Source organism: Dromaius novaehollandiae, chromosome Z (genome assembly GCF_036370855.1).
Source record: "Dromaius novaehollandiae isolate bDroNov1 chromosome Z, bDroNov1.hap1, whole genome shotgun sequence".
In the NCBI taxonomy this organism is placed as follows: Eukaryota; Metazoa; Chordata; class Aves; order Casuariiformes; family Dromaiidae; genus Dromaius; species Dromaius novaehollandiae.
The window spans coordinates 41,643,297-41,665,628 of NC_088132.1; the positions used below are offsets into that span (position 1 = coordinate 41,643,297).

Below are 22,332 nucleotides of genomic sequence, written 5' to 3' on the forward strand. Positions count from 1 at the left end.
CACACGGCCGGCGGCTCCGCGCGGCGACGCCGCTCCCTGCCGCCCCGCCCGCCCGCCATGTCCGCGGCAGCCGACGGGAGCCGCTTCGGCTACATCATGGACCTGCTGGAGCGAGGCAAGGTGGGGCCGCCGCCGCCGCCGCCGCCGCCCCCCGCGCGCCACGCCGGCTCCTGGCGGCCGGGCGGAACGCGGGGGCCGCGGCCGGGGGTCCCCGGGGCCGGGCGGGGTCCCCGGGCGGGGCGGGGCGGGGCGCGTGCCGCGGGCGTGCGCGGCCTGATGGCCACAGGTGCGCTCGAGCGGGCGCGGAGCGGCCGTTACCGCGCGCGCCCCTGCCCCGCCGCGGCGGCCCTCGGCCGTTGAGCCTGGCCAGGAGCGCCAGGGCCCCGGGTTGTGGCTGAAGGCAGCTGGGGAGCGGCGCCCTGAGCCGCGAGGCGGGTGGCCGGGAGGTGGGTGCCGTGCTGGAGCGACAGGAGCGTGCTGGGAGCCCGGGGTTTGGCACCGGCGTGCCCCTTCGGCGGGAGCGCGCCAAGGCCAGCGGCGTCTTGGGAGGGAGCGCGGGGCTGTCCGAGACGTGTCTGGGAGAAGGGGTCGCTCGCCGCAGCAGGAGACGGCACCTCCGGCCCTCTATTTTTAACCATTTCAAATTTCCTCTGTCATTTCTTTTAACTCATCCTTAAGATTGATGTATCTGGGAGACTTGCATGATGTTTGTGGCACACTTCCGAGGCCATCAGATGAAAGAGTAAAAAGAAAAAACCCAAACAAACCCCACAAATGTGGAGTGTTACTCAGTCTGAAACGGTTAGACATCTGTCAGTTTTGCAGCTTTCCGTGCCATAAATGACAGTTTGTCCTTCTGCTAGTTTGTGGATACAGTGTGCTAATGTAGGCAGTATCCATGCCAACGGGTTACTTGGTGCTTTTTCCATTATCCGTAGTTGGTGTGGCTGCAGACAATGCTGGAGTGAAAGTGTCACCCACAGGAAATGATTCAGAGTTTGCAAATATTTGGGGGGAAATGGTAGTGTGTGCATTTGTTAAAACAAGGGGAAAAAAAATCCAACTTCTCATATATTCAGAGCTGCTGATACATGTCAAAAATGTGGAGCTTTTCTCCCCCCACCGAAGACTTTGCTGTGATGGATTTTAAAAAGCCTGAAATACATGGCATTTTTGAATTTAAAAATAAGCGCAGTATATAAAAGGCTTATTTGGAAGACGCTGTTTCTGTTCTGAAGGCAGAGTCATTCTAGATCGTTTCCAGAGACTGCGTTCAAATTGCAGTTCCAGTTCACCCACCATTGCTTCCCACTCCCTCTCCTAAATGGGTTGAATGAATGTGTGGAGTGAGAGACATCTTTCCTGGGCGGTTTTCTGCTTCTCCTTGCTGGGGAATAGTCATGCCTGCAGCTCCAAAGGACAATTTGGATGGCCAAATCTTGTTTCTGTCACAGTCACTTTACACAATACACGTAGTCATAAAGGCTTCAGGCGAAGATCCCCTTTTGCCTGTGATTTCCCCGTGAAGGGGGATGATATTCTGTGCTGTCTCTCACAGTTAAACAGTCTGTGCTGGTAACTCGAATTAGACTTCCCTCTGCAAGAGCATATGCTTCAGTAGACAACTGAGTTAGCACTTTCGAGTGAAATATGCATATTTATTACAAACAGTGCTGTTCTTTATACACAGAACATCACAGTTGCCAAGTCCCATCTCAAGAGACACTTGATGAACCTGAGGAAAATAGGAGCAGTAGCTGTGCTGTGCTCTTAGCAGACTGTTTTGGAGAGGTTGTCACTCTATTTGAGACTCTTCAAGGGCCAGCTCTTCAGACCTCTCACTCTGCTTTTCCTTTTGCATTTATTTCCCTTCAGAGTGGGGTTTTAGATTGCAGCCCCTTTGTAATTTATTGATGTTATCCAGGAGCTTTGAGTTTAATACACCACCTGCAGTTCTGCTTTCCCAGAGACAGTAGTGGAGATTTAGTCTACCCAGCCCAGACTACCCAACTGTACTGGCAATGCCTGCTACAGGAGAGAGCAGCTCGGACCAGCAGAATGGTAATTCTGCTGGGATAATTAAGCTGCTTTTTCAAGTGACATAAACCATGCCAACAAAAGGACTGTCCTGCTTGGTAAACTGTATTTGCTTAGGGGCAGGGTGTTACCGCTTAGAGGTCTCATTAGCCTCATTTTCCCCTTCCCGTACTCTTAAATCAATAAAGCTGTTTCAGCAAAGCCTGAGAGCATTAACATACTCTGAATCCATAGACTGGTAAATGTCTAGCTGTCACAGAACAGTGAACTCCTACTAGAGAAACAGAATGTAATAACAATACTTGAGACTCACATACTCACCTATCTGCTATAGAGGATCCTAACAGGTATGACAGAGCTGATTTATCAGCTTTTAGGCTGAGCAGGTGACCTCTTTTATAGAAAGGGGTCATGCTGTTTTCTCACATAGCTTGCCTTCTGTGTCAAGCCTCTCAAACCAGAGCAAATCTTTGTATATTGCTTTCCCCGGAGGATGTGGCTCCACAGACTTGTTATCTTTATTAGTGATTTAATTAGTATTCCTGTGTGATATTATTCCCCTGTGATTCTGTTTCACACTCACAACTTACACATTGTACCTGGAGCACAAAGATGCATATAACACTTAGAGCTCCAATATGATAGTCCTTGTGTAATCCATATGTCCACAACATCTGTTATGGCTCAATACAATAGTCTTTGAGGTATTCTAGGCTTCCAAGGCACCTGTCACAATCGTCACACTGAGCACTTCAAAATATCCTTGTGAGATAGATTAACTGTTAGCTACATTTTATAGTAGAGGCACTGAGGCATAAAGAGATCGTATGAACTTCTGTCAGGACTCTCAAGTCTCAATTCAAATCTTAGCAAGGAAGGGCATTCAGCTGCCTCAAAATCACATAATGTTCTAGAAATGGTTTGGGGCTTTTCCCCCCTCTTCTTCACTGTCGTGAATTTTCTTTTGCAATAGTCAAACACACAAATACCCCCCACAATTATTTTCCCTTACTCCATTGAAAATTATGTTCTATTTTCATAGACTTATGTTTTCTTCATTGAAATGCATCTACTTCCTTTCTAATAACAACTTTAATGAATTTTTAGATGCTGTAAATAAATACTTGTGTTTGATGGTGTAATTGATACCAGTGTCTCCATGTAGTAGTAACATTTTGGGGTATTTTTCTGTAACAGGAGTAAAATCCATGAACCAATACAAAACAGTATGAATTTCAGAGACGGGCTACCATCACTGACACTATGTGCACTAGCTGTTGATTTTGTTGAAATGAGGGTCTTGGCATACTCCATTTTTTGATAAAACCCCTGGTCTCTTCTGTTATTTCCTCACTCATTTATTTTATCATCTATTCCTGCTGAGCGTGGTTTGCAGAAGCTGAAAGCATGTGATTCATAAAGAACAGTTTTGAAAACAGTGCTCCAGGAAACGCATTTTGAGAAACGGATACTTTTAAAAACAAGCCCAAAACCCCATATGAGAACATGTCAACTTTTCAAAATAATTAAGAGCATATGAAATTCTGCAAGCTCTCCATCTAGACCCCACAGATAACTAAACACCAATTTTCTATCCTTGTCTTCTGTCTGTTTTTTTACAGTGACTGATGTAAAATTCTCTTATAATGGCATTTTTTTCATTTCTTCAGAGGAGGATAAGGGATAGAGCTACATAGTGGTGTAAAAACCAAGTCACAAGAGGAACTGAAAAGAGGAAATACAGTAAAAGTTTACGAGCGGCTGCGGGGGTCGGTGGGTTGTTCTGAGCTGCCTGACTCACTCGAATTGAAGTTCTGCTCCTTGACTTCCAGAAGAGAAAGCTTTAGATACTTCTTGCTTATGTGTGGGAAAACACTTGTTCCGGTGTTCGGTCCCTTTGAGGAGACTAATCCCTTCTTTTAACATCAGTCTTTACTACTGTTTACAGAGTATCCAGAAGTGTGTTAGATTATGTCTGTATTGTGAGGGGTACTTGTGCAAAAAGGTGACTTCGGTTAAAAGACTAGGGTTAAAAGAGCACGTAAAGGTAACTTCGTGTTTGATTTGGGCTAACAGCTTAAGTTACAAGTTTCAGAGGAGTCTGAGCTTGAAATCTTGCAGCTAGGAAGAATTAAAATACAACTTGCTTATCTTCACCGCTTTTAATCTGAGTTACTTAGCCGAGTTAGTCAGCGTCTGTGACAAAGGTGTGTTTCTACAGCATATACATGCCCTCATCATTTCAGTGATGGATTTTCTGAAGGGTCTACAACAGCAAGGGATGTGATACAGCAAGAGTGAGGTACCAGCTTTGCCCTTAGGGACAGGGATAGCTACAATCGGAAGTGAAGTAGAGAAGGCAGTGGGATCCAAACAGCAATACGCTATGCGGTACATGTGTATTATTTGTGTTTCATGCTGTATCTTATGTGGTGTCAGAAACTGAATCTGTGGTTGAGCTTCCTGTAAATTAGATTTTTTTAAAATGTAAACCTTTCACATTTCAAATGCTTTTAAAAATAACTATTATGTTTTGTTTCTTTTAAACAGTAATATTTGTTTACAGTTGTGATTCTCTCTTAGTTCAGAGCTGGATTATTGAATTTCATGTATTTTTGGGGAGCTTTTTCATGGTAATTCTTACATTTGCTTGGCAAGTGAACACAAAGGATGGCGCGAAATAGCAGTGTCTTCTGTCTGGGCTGTTGTTTGTAGCTGCTCTTTGGATTCCCTGAAACTGCTGCTCTCCAGGTTGTCCTTGATGTGAAGCAGAATAGTGTAGACATGGCAGTAAGTGAAAAAGTAAGGATGTACTAAACTGACTTCTGCTTTGAGGTGTGCTAGCTACAAATCCTTCCCAAAGCTGAACATAATCCTAATATTCTGGCAGTTTGGTGAGCATAGTTGTTATTGGTTCAGCACTCTGTTTCTAGCAGTGGATTACATGACCTTCCTAATTTGTCCAGTCTAAGCCTAAGAGCTTTGTTAGCAAACCCATCAGACTAGCAAAGGTTATGGTCCTGTAGCACATCTCTGCTCCTGCAAAGTAGATAAACAACCAGAATCAAAGGGTAATTTGGATCCAGCAAATGTCTTGCTACCAGAGAAAACACAGAGCAAAGGCCTTGAAGGGTCTACAAGTCAGAAGAGAGCTGTTATTTCTTTGGCATTTGGGAAGGAGGCATGTTAAAGCTGTCATCTCAGGTGATTGGACTAGCAGTATTTATCAGTGATCTATAGGTGCTGTCATCAAATAAACTGAATATTCACAAATGTTCGACATACCTCACAGGAATGCTAATTCTTGTCTTGGACAATATGCAAAATAATTAAGCATTAGTCTCACACAGTTACTGAGAGTCCTCAGCAGGTAAAACGTGGCACCAGTGGGATGGAGAAAAGTTGCAACAGTGACTGTACATGAAAGATAAAGCAAGCACTCTTTAAAATAATGATTCTTTTCCACACTGCAACCTAACAAGTTTGAATGCAGATAAAGTCCTCAGATTAGGGTTTGATATTTTTTATTTTATGACCAAAAAACCTCAAGTCATCATCATTTTCTCTGTATTTTGAAACACCCAAAGGCTGTAGGCCCTTGCTGGCTGTTCAGAGTGACACAGTTGAAGTGTAACTATCAAGAAGACAAAGATGAGCCTGTACTCCTAAGCCAAAAGAAGCACATTTCTCTCAGGCACTCTAAGTTCCAGCCTGACTGCTGAGCTAAATATGTATCTCAACCTGTGTGATGGAGAAAAGCCTGGGAAAAATAATGACCTTCAAGGTTCAATACTTTAAGTAGAGAAGCAAATTGCACCACTGACGATTTAGAGAGCCAGCTGTAGGCTGCAACCCCACTGCATCCATCCTGGCTGAAAATATTTATTGCTCAGGGAGAAAAATGTCTATCTAGTAACTTGGTCCCCGAGACTGTGCCTGTGCTGCCACGTTAGCTGAGGACAAATTTCACACTTCAATCCGAATGTCATATGTATTTATGCTGTGTACATATTGGCTCTGCTCTGATGCAAGTCTGGTGTGAGCCAGTGAGCACTGCAATCAGAGAAATGCAGACCCAGCAGGGAACTGGCACACTCATGCTTTGGCTAGAAAAGCAGTGTAAATAAAATTCTCTTGAATGACTTGGTTCTGGATTTGAATGTGGCCTCGAGTGCAACTACCGGAGGCAGGAGAGGTGTTGCCAGAATGCCCTGAGCTGTTCAGGGCAGGGACAGGGCTGTGTTGCTTTGTACGGTAGGATCACAATCACAGTGCAAATAACAGAACAGTGTAGGCTTTCTATTGCTTACCAAAAACCAGTGCCTCATCCTTCTTCAAATCGTACTGATAGTTAATGCAGATCAGTGCTTGGGAGACTGCTGTGTACTCCTGATTAAATTAACAAGCACATTTAACCCCAGGTAGGATGTAAAATAAGGATAACAAAACCGTCCTTCAGTTTCTCTCCTGTGCAGCTGATCTTGGGATTGCAAAGCACTACTCTGGTTCCCTCAGTAAGCCCCACCTGCTGAGGGGACAAGAGCAAATTATGCAGGATGAGTTGAATTCTCTTGACACTTTCCAGGTATTTCTTGATGTAAAAAAGGGATCCCTAGTTATTCTCTGTAGAACAGCTTTCCAGCTGATCTGACCTTGGTGGCCACGCTGTGCTTACTAACCCTTTCTGCAGAGGCTACCAACAGGAGTCTCTTCTGATAGCAGGTTGCACTCTTAGTCATTTAATGTATCAGTGATTCCTAACTGTTCTTTTCTTCCTCTCAACAGTTTAAAGCTAATGCAGAGTTTGGCACTGCAAATGCAGTGGGACTGGCTCAAAAGGCTAGTAAAACGGTGCAAGTGCAGAAGGGGGAGTTTTGCCCTTTGGAGGCCTTCAAAGACCTTTTTATCCATGTCACATCTTAATGTGGTGGAGGAGATGGTAATTAAAATCCTGCTCTAAAGTACCTGAAGCCGGAGCAAACAGACTTGCAAACAAGTTAATACCTTAATGATCTATTAGGGGATTGAACAAGCAGTCGCTCGCAAGTCCTGACAATGATAGTGGCTGACACTGTGATGCAACTGCAGACTGTGGGAGGACGGGAAGGATGCATGTGCTCCAGGTGTGGCCCCACTGACAACATTGGCCTTGGCTGGCAGCTACACCTCCGGTGTAAAGCGAAGCATGGTTTCCCTTGCTGAGCTGCCCAAGACGAAGCTCGTCATACTGTATCAAAGGCAGCAGCAGAGCCAAACAGGCTTTGTTCTTGTCTGCAGTGGGTAGTTTATGTGGCCCCAAATCAGTCACATCCAGGATCAGCAAGGGGTAGTGTGCTAATGTAGTCAAGGCTGGGTTATGCTTATTAAGAATTATATCCTTTAAAACACGCCCTAAAAATCAGGAAACTTAGGGATAATAAAGGAGGTTAATTGATAATATAATTATTCACAGGCATCCAAATCGTTACTCAATGTGTAGCTGGAAGGCTGACAACTAAACAGGTCCTTATCAACCTGTTCTTCCTCCCTTGCATGCTTTTATTACTGCAGGACACTGTAGGAACTTGGTCAAGTGACAGGATTCATTTTGAATATACAGACTCTGCATTAGTGGCATTGTCAGGATAATTTCAAGCCTACTACTCTATTTTTAAGAGGATGGTTTCTAAAGTAAAAATGTACCATTAAATATAATCTTAGAAGTTCTTCTAATGTATTTTTCTTTGTAGTGCTGGACATGCAAAAACATGACCTCTGTCTTCATAATTTCCAAGTGTAATTTTCCATTCAAATTTCACGGCCAAGTCACAGAAGCCCAAATGTAAATAATGATCAAAACCAAATTAGACTTTTCATATATGTTTCTTTTATTGACTCATCTGAAATGTAATTTTGAGGGGGAGAAGGAGCTTATTATCCCAATGTCATTCTTTTAAATAACTATGTAAAAATAGGTCAAATTTAGGTTTTGTCAAACTGGCAGCCCTTCATCATTCACATAGTCCCTTACTCCATCTGTTTTAATTAACTAAACCTCCTTCCATTGTGTAATATAAGGACACTGTATGTCTTAACCTTGAATTTCCTAACTAAAGTGATTTCTCTCCCTTAGCCTAATACTGCATAACTGCAGACAGCATTGTTTCTGCACTTTCCCCAACATCTGAAGAAGCTAGAGATTTAATGTATTTTCCGTTTGCTCTGGCTGTTGGTGAAAAGGATATTTGCCTCCCCTTTTCACATGCAGACATGTTGTATGGAGAGGCAGACACAAATGCTTGTCATAATCTTTAGTTTTCAGCCTGTCTAGCTGCCACAAAAGCCACGAGGGCTCACCTGGTGCATTTCTGCCCCTAAAATAGCCACTGCCCAGCTTGCTTTCCCAAGTCCTGGATATCATGACATTACTCTCTTTAGGGATGGATAGCCATGTGTGACGTTGTTGTTATTAAAGGCAGTAATAAAGGGATTTTGAATGGGAGAGCAGAAACTATTTCTGCAGTGAAGAGTAAGGAACAGGAACTTAAGCCGAAGTCCTAGGAAAGGGAGCGTTTTGGGTTATTTCTCCAGCGTCGGGAGGGCCTTGTGTGATCCTCAGGGCCGCGCGGCCACAGTCTGATGAAGAAGCACTGGCAGGGAAGGTGCAGTGGGGCAGCGGGCCGGGAAGCAGCGGGGCTGCGGGTGTCTGGGGCCTGCGGCCTGGAAGACGAGCACACGCTGCGGCCCAGGGCAGCAGGCAGCAGTGGGGTGAAACGGTGTTTTGCGCTGAAGAGGAGAGCGGTTGTGTTTTGACCCAGCTGCCGTATGTGCTGGTGAATGCCTGTCACCGGGTGAACTGGCAGTGCAAAGTCTGAATACTTCATTTCCCCGTACTGCGAGGGTTTCTGATTGGAAAGGACAGCTTCAGGCGCTGCGCTTCACTCTGTGTACGACGTGCTAAACACTCCATGCTGCGGTCCCCCAGCTTAGCTGAGTGACGTTCCTGGTGGGTGTCGCGTCACTTGGAAAAAAAATACTCATTTCTCCCTTCAGACGTACAACTCCCGAGAAGCGCTAGCCCCCCCCCGCCCCGCCTCCTGCGCTCCCCGCGTGCCCCAGCCCTCCCCCCCCGGAGCACACCTACACCGCCACACGCGCCGCGCAGCCCCCTGCGGGCCGTTGGGCCGCGCCGGCCGTTGGGGGGCGGTTGGGGGCGGGTCTGTTGGCCGCGCCCGGTGCGGCGCCGAGGGGGGCGGGGCCCTCCGCTCCGCCCCACCGCACCCCGGGGGCGCGGGAGCCGCGGCCCCGCTGGACAGCTCCGGCGGCGCGGGGCGGGGCGGGGAGGCGGCGCCCCGCTGCCCGCCGCGCCGTGCCGCGCCCCGGCGGGCGTGGCCGCCCCCCGCGGCTCGCCGAGGCTGCTAGGTGCCGCGGCCGGCCGCCATTGTGCGCTGGGCGCCGCGCGCGGCCCCACCCGCGCAGGCGGCACTAGGCGAGCAGCCGCCCCGGGGCAGCGCCGACAGCTCGCCGACCTCCGCCCCGCCCCGCCGGCCGCTGCAGCAGAGCCTGCGGGCGCAGGCGGCGCGAGGATGGAGGGCGACCGGCTGGAGCCCTCTGTGAGTGCCGGGGGGCGCCCGGGGGAGCGCGCCGGGGACCTGGCGCCGGGCTGGGGCGGGGGCCCGGGCGGCTCCTTCCCGAGCCTGAGCGCCTCCGCTTCGGTGAAGCGCAAAGCCCGGCGGCGGGGGCAGCCGTGGCCGGTCCGCGCGGTCAGCCGCGCCGGGGGGGCAGGGGCACGGCCGGGCCCCCCAAGTCTGCAGCGGCTGCCGGGGTGTAAGCGGCGGCCGCTCGCCGCGGAGGGGCTGCGCAGCCCGGCGGCGCTGCGCCTTTGTTCCCGCCGCCCTCCTCGGGGCGGCCCTGCCCGGTCCCCGCGGCGCCCCGGGAGCGGGCGGGCGTCGGAGCTGGGGACGTTGTTTCCCCTTTACTTCCGAGGGGGTTTTGTCTTTCTTTGCTTGTAAGAGCTTTGAGGCCCCCGACCCCTGTGTCTTAACAAGGGGCTTCGTGAGCACGCGAGAAACGCCGCCGCTCCTGCGGGCGGGCGGTGAAGCCGGCTGTGGTTTCGTGGCAGGCTGAGCGTTCAGAGGCCGGGCGAGTCGTCCCCGAGTGGCGAGCGTGTGCCGGGACCCCCGTGCTGGCGGAGGGTTTGCTTGCCGTTGGCTTCCTCAGCGGATTTTCCAGCGTCCGAGCTCAATGCCAGATGGCCGTAGGCACATTAAATTGTCGGAAGTGCTGTAGAGATCCGAGGGCTGCTCTTTGTGCGCAAAAAAAGAAGAGAAAGGGTCCTTGATTAGAACTATTAGCCTAATGAAGTCAAGGCAGTTGCAGTGCTTAAATGTGATTTACACTGCAGGAAAGCCCGATGTGTGGCTCTTGGGGGGGGGGGGAGTTGGTTGGTTTGTTACAAAAACCAGCAAGCAAGCAGAGTTAAACCTATAGATTCCCCTTTTTAATAACTATGGTTGCTCTCACTTCAGTAAGATTTTTACCCTGAGTTAAGGCTACTCCCCTCCTTTTTCCTCCCCTGCAATGCAGACATGACCTGAAGGTGAACTGAGTTTGCATGGTTTCAGTTGAAATGAGTGTTGCCAGTGCTTTCAGAAATGGCGATTTAGATTTGTGTGCAGGGTTAATCAGAGCTGTGCCTCAAAACAGCTAATACTGTGTAGAACAATTGTTCTATAGAGCTGGGGTTCAATGGCATATATACATACAGTAATGCAGTAAGTCCTGCTGGCTTGTGTTTTCTGCACTTACACTTGTTTTCCCCCCCTCTGTCATGAAGGTTACCATAAAGAATATTGAAAGAGAGCTCATCTGCCCAGCATGCAAGGAACTATTTACCCATCCGCTGATCCTTCCCTGTCAGCACAGTATTTGTCACAAATGTGTAAAAGAAATTCTCTTCACACTCGAAGACTCTTTCACCGATGGAGGCTCTGAATCCTCTAATCAGAGTAGCCCTCGAATTCGAATCCATTCTCCTAGCATGGATAGAATTGACAGGATTAGTAGATCAGGTACGTATCAGAGTTTTGCATGTTTTTCTAATTTCATGTATGTTAGACTGTTTTGAACTGAATGGTATCTACATTGGTAAAGTGTCTTCTTGGTACTCCTGACATCAGTAGTTAAATGGATAACTTTGGGAATAGTGTGAGTCTTGTTCATTCTGCACTAAGAACAATGGGAATATTTTTATTTTAAGGACAATGCACTCTATTTCATGTAGGAATAAATTAGTCTTTATGGCATCATGTAAATGTTTGTAGCCATTGCTTTTATTTATTCCTATGCATCAAGATGTTGATTTCAACAATTTTATTATCTGTCATAGTACTGTTAAGTTGTTCTCTTAGATTTTTGCCAGCCTAAATTCCGTAGTTATGACTTCCTTCTGAGTCTTTGCAGACTTTCCAAATAATAGTTTTGTCCTATCTATTTCCTTACATTTACATTAAATTATTTCTGTAGAGGATGATCGTGGTTGAAGAACTCTGATGGATTACTGTGACAGTCTCTTTCAGCATGCTCTGCTTGAAGTTTTAAAGAATACTTAGCTTTATGGCCCTTATTGCTCTTTGTGATACTACACTGTAAAGATTCTTAGTTTGATTCTACTCAGTTATCTGTCTAATCCACAGAGAAGTTGATCAGCTTTTATGCAGATATATGGAAAGTATTTCATGCATGCTATACTTAAAAGAAACCTCACATCTTGGCTTTTAGGGTTCATTCAGGAATAATTATCCAATTTACATCCACGTGCTGCAGTATTGTGGGAAAGCATTCATGTGCAAGACAAATCCTAAATCTTGCATTTCACGTGTTCCTAATGTTCATCCTCCCCAGTTTTCCAAGTTCAAATGTTTTATTTCACCATCTTCTCTTAAACATCTCTTAACTTTAGTACTAATATTTTTTTCAAATAACTTTGATAAGTAAATGTTATCTTTTGCCTTAATTTGGCTGATTGATGCTTACATGGCATGAGGGAATCCTCAGTTGAGTGGCCAGTTATTTTCATTACAGCCCTCTTCAGGTATGGGATGGACAGCCCCCCAGTTGCTCTTTAGCTCTACATACAGTTCACTTATTGTCTAGGCCCTTTGCTAACTTCAGTTTCACGCGAGGTTAGAATGAAGAGAGCCCCAGGATACTGAATCCTCCCAAATAGAAGTCCATTTAATTTTTTTTTACCCATTAAGCATAATGTGCTGACATTCCTTCATGTGTATTGACCAAAGCTCTCACTGATTTCAGTTGCAGCTGTCCGCTTTATATTTTTGCAAAGTGGACATCAGACCTCCAGGTTGAGTGCCTGGGAAGTAATGGATAGACCATGGGTGATCTCCCGGTGAGAGCTGTGGCTTATGAAATGTGGGAGTATCAGACAGGCTATGCATGGGGAACAGCCTCTCCACGCTGCGTTTGGCAGCTTAAGCAAGGAGATAATCCTTTCTCTCCTGTCAAAACCTGTCTTCCTGCTTGCTTTCCACAGCCACTACAAATAAAGATCTAACATTGCATGGTCTCTGCTTGCTGCCATAGCACCCATGTGCTGAATGAGACAGAGGCTTTGTTGAGAGACTGACATTTAATTACTATGAGAAACCAAACACTGTAATGTCTCCAGTGTCAATGTATGGAGGAGGAGCAGGTAGTTTGGGAGACTAGAGAATTAAGATTAGAAGAGCTTAACTTGCAGCTCTACCAGACTTGTTGGATGCCCTTTTCACAAGGTTTAGTGTTACTGCTTTGTTATGTCGGTAAGGACAAGACAACAAAGATTCGTTCTTGGGACTCCTCCCCCTTGTGATTTATGCACTCAAGTTATTGCAGGGGTTGTAATTTTTAAATCCATAGTAGTTCTCCACCATCCCAGCAAGCTGATAGGAAGTAATGTGTGTTATCTCCTCATCTGACCTGTTAGTAGAGGGAGATGAAGGCTTTGTTAGAGGTCTTTGTACCTGTTTGATGAGCAGCAGCAGAATGTAGAGACATGGAAATATTGGGCTTTCCCGCCTTCCCCCAAAAGAGCGTTGGGCAGATGCACACTGTAGGAAAAATTATCATCTCAAATGGTTCAAATTTGCAAAATAAAAAGCATATGGAAATGAGAGCTTTAAAGAATGAAGTTAGACATACAAGTTGTGCTGTCTTTGCTTGCAGAGTTGAAGGCATTGCAGCTCCATTGCTATGTGGGATGGGAGATTTGCTCTCAAAAATTCGGTACCATCAGTGTTCAACTAAATTGCAACTGACATTTGTACAATTTTTGTCTGGCATCCCCAGTAACTATATTGTGCATCCTCTTGCTTACTTCCTTTTGTGACTAGACCTTACACATTTTATATAATGCATAAATTTATTATGTAGCCTGAGTGGAATTTGTAATAAAATATTAAAGAAAAACATCCAAAGTCATGTGTCACGTGAAACAGTAGAATTTCTGGCAGGTTTGTATAGGGCATGTTGCTGTAGGACATTATTTTCATAGTTGAAAATACATATGACATCCTCCTCATTTATTTATTTAATTTTCTTAAGGAATCCGTACCATCTGTTGAGGATACCAGCTATTTTAAATGATTTTGGCCTTTAAAATTCTTGAGAAACCAGAAAGAGCTGGTCCACATCTTGTAATTATTGTGCATACACAGCTTGCATTTTCAAATACAGTTTGTCGTAATGTAGAAGAGCTGGAACTGGTAGAACAGTTTATTTTTCAGTTGAAATGGAGTGCATGTTCTTGTTAAATCTAAGGTTTTGGTTAAAAAAAAATCCAGTTTTGTATGTGAAATGATATGATTTTTTTGATTAAAAAAGATCAAATTATGTTGTATATAAAATAAAAATAAAGGGTGTTTCTTATTGCTAATTGATCTTCTGTAATGTTAGTGTAATTAGAAAAGGCATGTGATGTGGTTATGTTGACACTTGTGCGGCATTGATGATGAGAAATGGAATAAGTTTGAAAAATATATATATAGATATCTATCTATCTATATATATTTTTTCCCTCCATCTGTTCTTTCTCCCTTCTTCCTACTTTAATACTACAATTGTTGTGTGTTAGGAAATTAAACAACCTTTCCTTTCAGCCTTACAATAGTTTAACAGCCACAGGAAAGAAAACAATTGATGCTCTTCATCTAAGCCATTGTAAACCAATGGTATATCTCATTTTTCAACTTCTAAAAACAGCTTTCTGTTCATTGTTCGCAGCCTCGCAGAGGAGGTCTTTTGGGTGGAGAGGTAGAAATGCTTCACTTCTTGTATGGCTCTAGATAGTATAGTGTTTAGATCTCGAGTTAAATATTGTTGGTTAGCATATAGTGTTTTGTCAGTGGTCAAGTCCACAAAATGGCTTTTGCAGTGAGCAAAGGTACAGAAGACTTCTATTAGGAAAGCTTTTCATTCTGTTCTACAATTGACTTAAAGGTCAACTGGACTGGAATTAAAGGTTGGATTTTTTTCACATGCGCACGCATGATTCCCATACTTTAAAAGGTGCAAATGCATCAGCTATCTCTTCCCTTTAAAACAAACAAATAAAGCAACAAACCCCTGGCTTTTTAATTTTCAACCGTTACATAATCAAGTTTCAATAAAATTGCTCTTACTACCAGTGAAATGTAGTTATTATATTGATTTTTCTAACACTTAGAGGTCATGGTCAGCAATATCACTTTTAAATTGAAGGCAGTATCAGTTCTTCATTGGATCTGAGTCCCCTTCATTGTATCTGAGTAAAAAGGAAAGGATTGAAATTCACACCTTGCTGATCTGACCGGTAGTTCCGGATCTGGCAATTTAGTATGGCACATACAGGTATCAGGGAAAACTAAATACTTGAAACTGTCACTTTTTTTCTCCTGATTAGCATGCTGACCAACATAGTCAAGTTGAAGGATAGCCAGTGTCTCTTTGTTTTAAATAGATTTAATTCCTGAAAGTCTGCTAGTCTGAGCATCTCCGCCACTGTTTTGGGCTTGTTCTTGAATGTTATCATAAATGTTTCTTTTTAGGTGTGATGCTCTGTCAAAGATGGGAAAACCTAACCTTCCTGTTGGCATAATATTAGCAGGCACATGAGCAGTCCATAAAAATACTGTATCCTTCAAGAAAGGAATGAACTGAACTAACCACAGATCTGAATTTTCACACACCACATGAAGAACAAAGCAGCTAACAGGAAGTGGAAGTTAAATTGCCTCAGCTGGAGAATAAAGTGCCATAAAGAAAGATAGTGTAGGGCCCTTAAAGTTCTCATAAAGCTGCACTTATCTGCCCTGGTCACAGAAAGCACCCCTGACTTGGGGCAGATTTTTGAACTATCTAAAAATCATTTTTTAACTTTTAATTATTTTTTAAGCTATGAATTTGTCTCCATTTTTTTTTCTTTCTTCCTAAAGATCTGTTCACAAGTATTAACTGCGTTTGGGGATGGCAGTATACACACTCTCTCTCTCTCTTTTTTTTAAATGCATCAGAATCCAGTTGACTTTTAAAAACTTTTTTTTTGTTTAAACTCTCACAGAATTAACATTCATGTCTTCCATAATCACAGAATGCTGGTGATACTGTTTACTTGGAAAACACAATTTTATCTTTAAGATGTCTTATCCCTTTCCAAACCCACAGCTGTAGGTGGGTGACTTTTCCACATTTTAAGTGTTAGTATCTCCCTGTGGGAAGAGGATGTTTAAATGATGTATTTATAAGATGTGCCTAGCTTAAGGGTGCTCTTTGGCTTGAGTCTTTACAACCTGTATGTATTCTAATATTTGCGAGTTTGGAGTCCAAGTAGGAAAAAAAATTTTTTTTTTAATTTTTTTAACAAACTTAGAAATCTAACTATTTTTACTGAGCCAGTAATAATCAGTAGTATGTTCTCCAGTTACCGATCGAGGTGTTCACTGAAAGGGGAGTGTTCTGTTTACAGCCCACAATGGAAGTTTTTTTGTGATAACTCCTAGTGTTTCACAAAATAAATATTTGTTGCTGGAAACTGAATTGGCAAGGTGTAAAAGAGAATCTGGGGAGGATCAAAGTTTCTCTGAACTGCTAATCTAATATGTCTGCAGAATCCACATTTTTTGCTACTTGAAATGCTTTTGGGGTTTTTTGTTTGTTTTTCGTATATGTGCAAAATTCAATTTTAGCAAACTGAAAGCCAGACAAAGATAGAAAAACCAGTGCTCAAAGTACTCTGTCATTTCAACAGACAGTGTTTGCTTTTCAAAATACAAGCTTATAGATCCTGTAAAGAATAAGCAGACTAATTCTTACTGCATGTTAATATTTTAACATTCTCACTAGGCAAAAAGAGAATATTTCCATGCTTTAAGTATTAAAGTGGCAGAGTATGCTGAGAAACTTAGCAAGTACGCTTCCAGGTTTTAAAACAGAAAAAAACTGAGCTCTTAGACTACTGTTTAGTGAAAAGGGATGAGACATCTTAAGATATGCGGGACTTTCTGGGTGTTGGATTGCCTTCTGTAAGCAAAGTGTCACCAGTATGTGTAGAGCATGGCTCATCACTACAGTCTTGTTTTGTTCCATGACTGGCAGAATGAAAGGCCTCAATTGGATTGCAGCTAAACTCATCTTTGAGTTAAACAGACACCAATTCCACATTTGAGCCGCTTGGGCCAGACTTCAAAAGCATGCTAGTGGATAAGAATTTCAGACTGTATTTTTAAACTTGACCACTGCACCATATTTTTCCTTGTTATCTTGCTTTGTCATTGCTTGCTTTCTGCTATAGTGAACTGCTTGTAGGCAGTATCATACATACAACACTGTATCATTATTTTCCTAGTTTTAGCAAATGTAAGTATTCCCCATCCCCTTCTTATAGCTGTTGACTGCATGATACTGCATGTGAAATCATCCTTCTGCTCAGGCCGTTGTAGAAGCCTGTGCAGAAGGTCTCTTTCCATTCTGTGCAGAGTGCTAGCTTGGAGCATACATTTTAAACAAGGTTTGTGTTTCACTGCCGTTTCTGTGCATTGCATGTGTGTGTTGCTGTATGTGCCAAGTTACAGGTATTACAGGATGTGCGGTTTGGGTTATTAATTCCCTTCAAGTAAGTACCAAAAAAAAAAAAATCTCTGCTTCCCTTAGCCAGAGAGTTATATACTGTTGATGTGGGTTACTAGTATTGTGTTCTGTAAATGCGATCTAATTGTGCTGCTCAGAACCTGTAGAAAGGAGTAAGAATAGCTGACTTTGAGACCGTCAGCTTGTGCACACTTATTCCTGCTCTAGTTCTGGCTTTTTAGCTGACAATCATGCACAACTATCATGGGACACATTTCAAAGATTTGTAAAGGAATTAGTTCCTTATGGGAGTGTTTCTAAAGAGGCTGAGAAGTGCATGATAGGAAGGGAGGCTTTAAGCTGTTGGTCGTAGCAATCATAGAAGAACATTGTAAAGCAAGTGTCTTTTTGGCTAGCATCAAAGGACACTTCAGAAATGTTGATGCTTCCCTTCATTTTGGAGGGGAGCTGACTGAATACAGGTAAGAACCAATTTCCCATTCTAGTAAAGAACTGATTTCAGCACTGCAGGAATGTGGCTGTATGCACTCCAAGTCATACCCCCATTTACAGTTTGGTTAGTTGTAGCAGCATGCACTCCTCTCAAAGGGATTTTAGAACTGTGCTCCAGTTGGAGGATGGTTTTTAGTTTCTTTGTATGGGGAACTGCAAGGATACATATTAGGTGTAAATGCTGGCTTAGCCTGCTTCAGAATTGCTCAAAGGACCCCTCTCTGTTGTTCCCCTTGAGTTCATAAATGAGGTGGGGGATGCGCTCCCTGTTCCATAGCTTTGAGAGCATTGAGCTCTGAAGAGCTTTTGGGTCTACAAGAGCCATTTCAGAACAAGTTCCAAGGGCTTTTTAAGCTTACAGCTTTACTTGAGCCTTGGATGACTTTATTCTGGAGAGAAGGAGAAATTTTCGCGTAGCTATTTGGTGGGAATGTAACCTCTCTGCAGTCTCTTTCTGAAACAAAAAGCAATAGGCTTACTCTGTTTAATCATGCAGATCTATGGTTCCCTAACTCAGGGTAAGGGAGTCTCTCAAACTTACTCATCTCAGTGATAAGGTTCCCTTTGATTTCTGTGCAGGTTTAGTTAACAATCCTCCTTTATCAAGGCCATTCAGCTGGAGAAAGGCCAAGTCAGCCATGCATGTTTTGACTAACTGATTTAGTTTGCTTTGGTTCTCTTGCTGGCTGTTTTTATGACTCCTCTTGGGAAAAGCAAGATAAGTGTGTCTCAGTCAAAGCAAACTTCTAGGAGCTCAAAACTGGCTATACTCATCTGGGAATAACTATTTGCTCTCACTCTGAGAATAAGCATCCTTCGCTTGAACATGTTACAAAGCCATGACTCTGTATCTGGGCAGCCTAATACTCATTGGTTTCCGGAAGTACATGTTTAGTGTTTAAAAATGTCTGCAACTTGAATGCATCCAAAACTAGACGAGGATCTCCAGAGCGTTCTCTTAAGGGAGTGCCTTTTGAAGCTTTACGTGCTATGTAATTGCCATAGGAGTGTTTTAGGCTTATGAAAGAAAAGAGTTTGTTCCTGTGTAAACCCTCAGACTAGTTAAAGTAACTAGCCCCAAGTGACTTGCCATGAGTTTAGGCAGTCCTCTTCCACACCTTGTGCAGAGATGGTGAGACGTTCTGAACAGAAAAGAAATTATTTTTACAAATGTCTGGCTATGCAGGGCCTGCTTTGAAGAAAAAGGGTAGTGATGTTGACATAGTGATGCTGCGAGAAACGAAATTGCAGGAAGCAGATGATAGAATTGGAACAGTTAAATTCATCTTAACATCAAATTAAGTTTTAGTGTAGTTTGTAATGTGTCTGTACTCAAACATTACAGTGCTTTGTAATGGCAAATCTGTTCTCTTTGGCTTGGCAGAATGCATATGAATTACTATTGTATTGGTTTGGATGATGTGCTAAAATAGTTTGGGATTGGTTCATAAATTCCTATGTTCCTGAAACATCTAAAACTCTCCTGTTTATGCTCCTACTAAACCAGGATTTGCTGTCTATACAGGCAGAAAACGCAATTCACTGACTCCTAGAACAACTATGTTTCCTTGTCCTGGCTGTCGGCATGATATTGATCTTGGAGAACGTGGCATCAGTGGCTTATTTCGAAACCTTACTTTGGAAACCATTGTGGAAAGATACAGGCAGGCAGCCAGGGCAGCCACAGCTATTATGTGCGATTTCTGCAAACCTCCAGCTCAAGAATCCACAAAGAGCTGCATGGACTGCAGTGCAAGCTATTGCAATGAATGTTTCAAAGTATACCATCCTTGGGGAACTGTAAAAGCCCAGCATGAGTATGTAGGACCAACCACCAACTTCAGACCCAAGGTAAGTGTATATCTTAATATAGTGCAGCATTTGGATATAGCTTGTAGACACATCTGTGCAGCGGTAGTTGCTTTTTAGAATCATTGTTGCTTTATTGACTTCTGCTGTTACTTATTGAGTAAATCATAAGCTTTCGTTCTTGTGGATGCTGAGGTAGTTGGAGCTGACAAGTACATAGAAAATGTATTTGAAGGGGACCCTAGAATAAAGGATTTTTTTACTTTGAGGAATGGATTGTGTTATTTGTGGTTTGTTGTCCTTTTGTGAGACTTGATGATCTTGAACAACTAGAATTGCAGTGCTTTTCTCTAAAGGTCAGGTCAAGCAGGACATGTGTGTGTGGTAAACTAAAAGAACACTTTTCCCTCCCCAACTTTGTGCAGGTTCCCTTTGGATGTTTTTTGCCTGAACTTGATCTCAAGCAGAGCATCAACCCCCCCCCCCCCCACACACACAAAGCATCTGCCAGTAGCAGGAGGTGGAGTTCAAGCCTGCACTGTCACTACACCCCATTATTTCTTAGCTGTAGCAGAAGAGGAAAACAGTAATGACTAGTTTTCTACTTCTCATGCTGCTGCTGCATTCAGGCAAAACAGAGTGACTGCAAACTAGTTACCTTTGTTTCTGCTGCTAAGCTGATGCAGAACATGGCTGTGCCCTATTGAGTTGAAGTTACATGAGAGGGGCAATTGTTACAGCTGCCATCTCTAACAAAAGACTGCAGCAGGTCTTAATGTCCCTGCATTTGCAGCATGCCCTGTGGCCTGTGACAGAGAGCCAGCCTTGGGCTGATTTTCATAGACTGGTTTGTGACAGCAAGACTTGGGGCTACAGCTCTCTGGAGGGGACTGGCCATACTTACTGTAATACTAGCTCTTGGTCCCGTGCAGGTAGTGGTTCTGGTGCACAGGGACACAGCAAGCTCAATTCAAAGTACCTCCAGTAATGAGGCATTCTTCTGGAGCTTTTTCCAGCACATTGCTTAGGTCTGTCGTTATAGAAGGGATATAGTGTGAGCGATATAGCACGAGGGAAGGTTTTAAGCAGGAAGGCAGAGTCCGTTTGCTGCAAGCAAGCATGTCAGCTATACCAGGCTTCCTCTTGGAGGAGAGCTCTTGTCTGGCCCCAGAGCAGATTAACATTAGATTAGGGAGAGCAGGCAAAGCACGCATTGGCCCTGCAACCCCTGTCTCATTAAAGGTCCTGCAAACACCAGAAGTATTGGTGGTCAGGGAATTTCAGTTTGGGTTTGTGAAACTTCTTGCTCTGTGCTGCCTCTTCTTATGGCTAATGCTTTACAATACTAGGCTTTTCTTCAGCTTCTCTATGAACCAGCTTTTGTTGTAGGCCAAAACAGACATTTAAGCTTATACAAATGTGGACCCTCTTGTGCAGCTGACTAGACCTCAGCTCTTCTAGAGCTAGAAATAATTCAGGTATTTTATCGGTGTGGATTTGACTTTACAGGAAACCTCGGGTGGGTCGTTTTCCCCCAGTAGCCTAAAATATAGATGTAAAGATTTACCTGGGCTCTAAGGTTAAAATCTACTCATGCCATTCATGAATAATATCACATCAATGCTAAAATTTCTACAGAGCTAACTTGAAATGAGCTCAGTTCTGGAAAAGGCTCCTGCCTGGGCCTTCTCTTGATTTTAATCCTAGAGTGTCTCCCCTCAACAAGCAGGCTCAACTCTGGCACAACTGCTAATTCAGACTCAAAAAGTTAGGTTCATGTTTATATCTCTAACAAAGTCTTCAAGCTAAGGTACTAAATTTAATACTGTAAAATATGCTACTTGCCATGGTTTACCTGTATTTTTCATAAATTTAAAATCTATAAAAAACAGACCTTTCATTAAAGTTATGCTGTGTACAAGAAGCACTGGACTGATGTTCTCTTGTAGGTGAGATTGGAGAAACTTGAGCCTCAAGAGTTAATAAGCCAGTAGATAATAAACATCCAGTAGTTCACTTAGTGGGGTTCTTTCTGGGTTTAACATATTCATTGCAGTTAATAACAAGCACAGCTTTAAAATGTACTAGCACACAGCTATCTGTGTAAAATGGCACTTTATTGGATAAACAAGTATGTTGAAAATGTGTATGCTCTCTTCTTCCCACAGCTATTGATCTAAAATGCTCTATGGCTCCCTACAAGCTTTTCTTCTATAAGACTTAAACCCTCCTGCTACAATATTGCTACTTAAAAACACCAAAGGTTTCTTGAGCTTTGTGTACTCTTAAACCCGAACTTAATCTGCCTGTAGTTTAACAACATGTGGTGCATACAAAAATCAGTAGTTAAATTCTGTTGAAGCAGAGCCAAATAGGGAAAAGTAGTTTTGATCATCCTGACCTTGATATACCAAGTGCTAATGGGAACTCTGGCTTTTTAAAACTATATGCGAAGACAGAGGTATTGTTTAAAAAACAACAGCAACAACAAAGCCATAGTATAGATACATCAGCTATAGATATATTACTTTTATAAAAGCTTCCCAACAAAAACAAACTGAGCTTTACTGTGCTGTTATAGAGATCTTTTTGAGGACTGTTTCAGGTTAACATGAGGAAAAAAAAAATGCATATTTCATTACACTGCCCTGTTAAGACCTGAACTGAATGCTTGGAGTATTTGTTAGTCTCCTACACAATGTTCCCAGTCACCACTTTGATTAATTTAATATCAGACTGGAGAGCACTTTGTAACGTGTGGTGGGGATGGACGAGGCACATACTAGACCAATTGTTCCTGCATTTGAGAGGACTGAACAAGATAATCTGCTGACCTCTTCTGTCTCCAGCCTGCAGTTTGTAATTCATGTTCACATGAGCGGGTGAATAAAAATA

General features: G+C 43.6%; 1 protein-coding gene across 3 annotated transcripts in view; it reads left to right on the top strand.

Moving 5' to 3' along the window:
* Positions 1 to 22,332, top strand: part of TRIM36 (tripartite motif containing 36) — a 33,816-nt gene continuing 11,484 nt past the window's right edge. Inside the window, exons 1-3 of one of the 3 annotated variants that reach the window (XM_064502795.1) lie at positions 1 to 120; positions 10,853 to 11,087; positions 19,136 to 19,479. In XM_064502795.1, coding sequence (XP_064358865.1) covers positions 58 to 120; positions 10,853 to 11,087; positions 19,136 to 19,479 — 642 coding nt within the window. In that variant the 5' untranslated portion in view covers positions 1 to 57. Of the gene's footprint in view, positions 121 to 9,410; positions 9,630 to 10,852; positions 11,088 to 19,135; positions 19,480 to 22,332 lie in introns of those variants that run through there. The other 2 variants (XM_064502796.1, XM_064502797.1) reach the window with 2 other exon arrangements.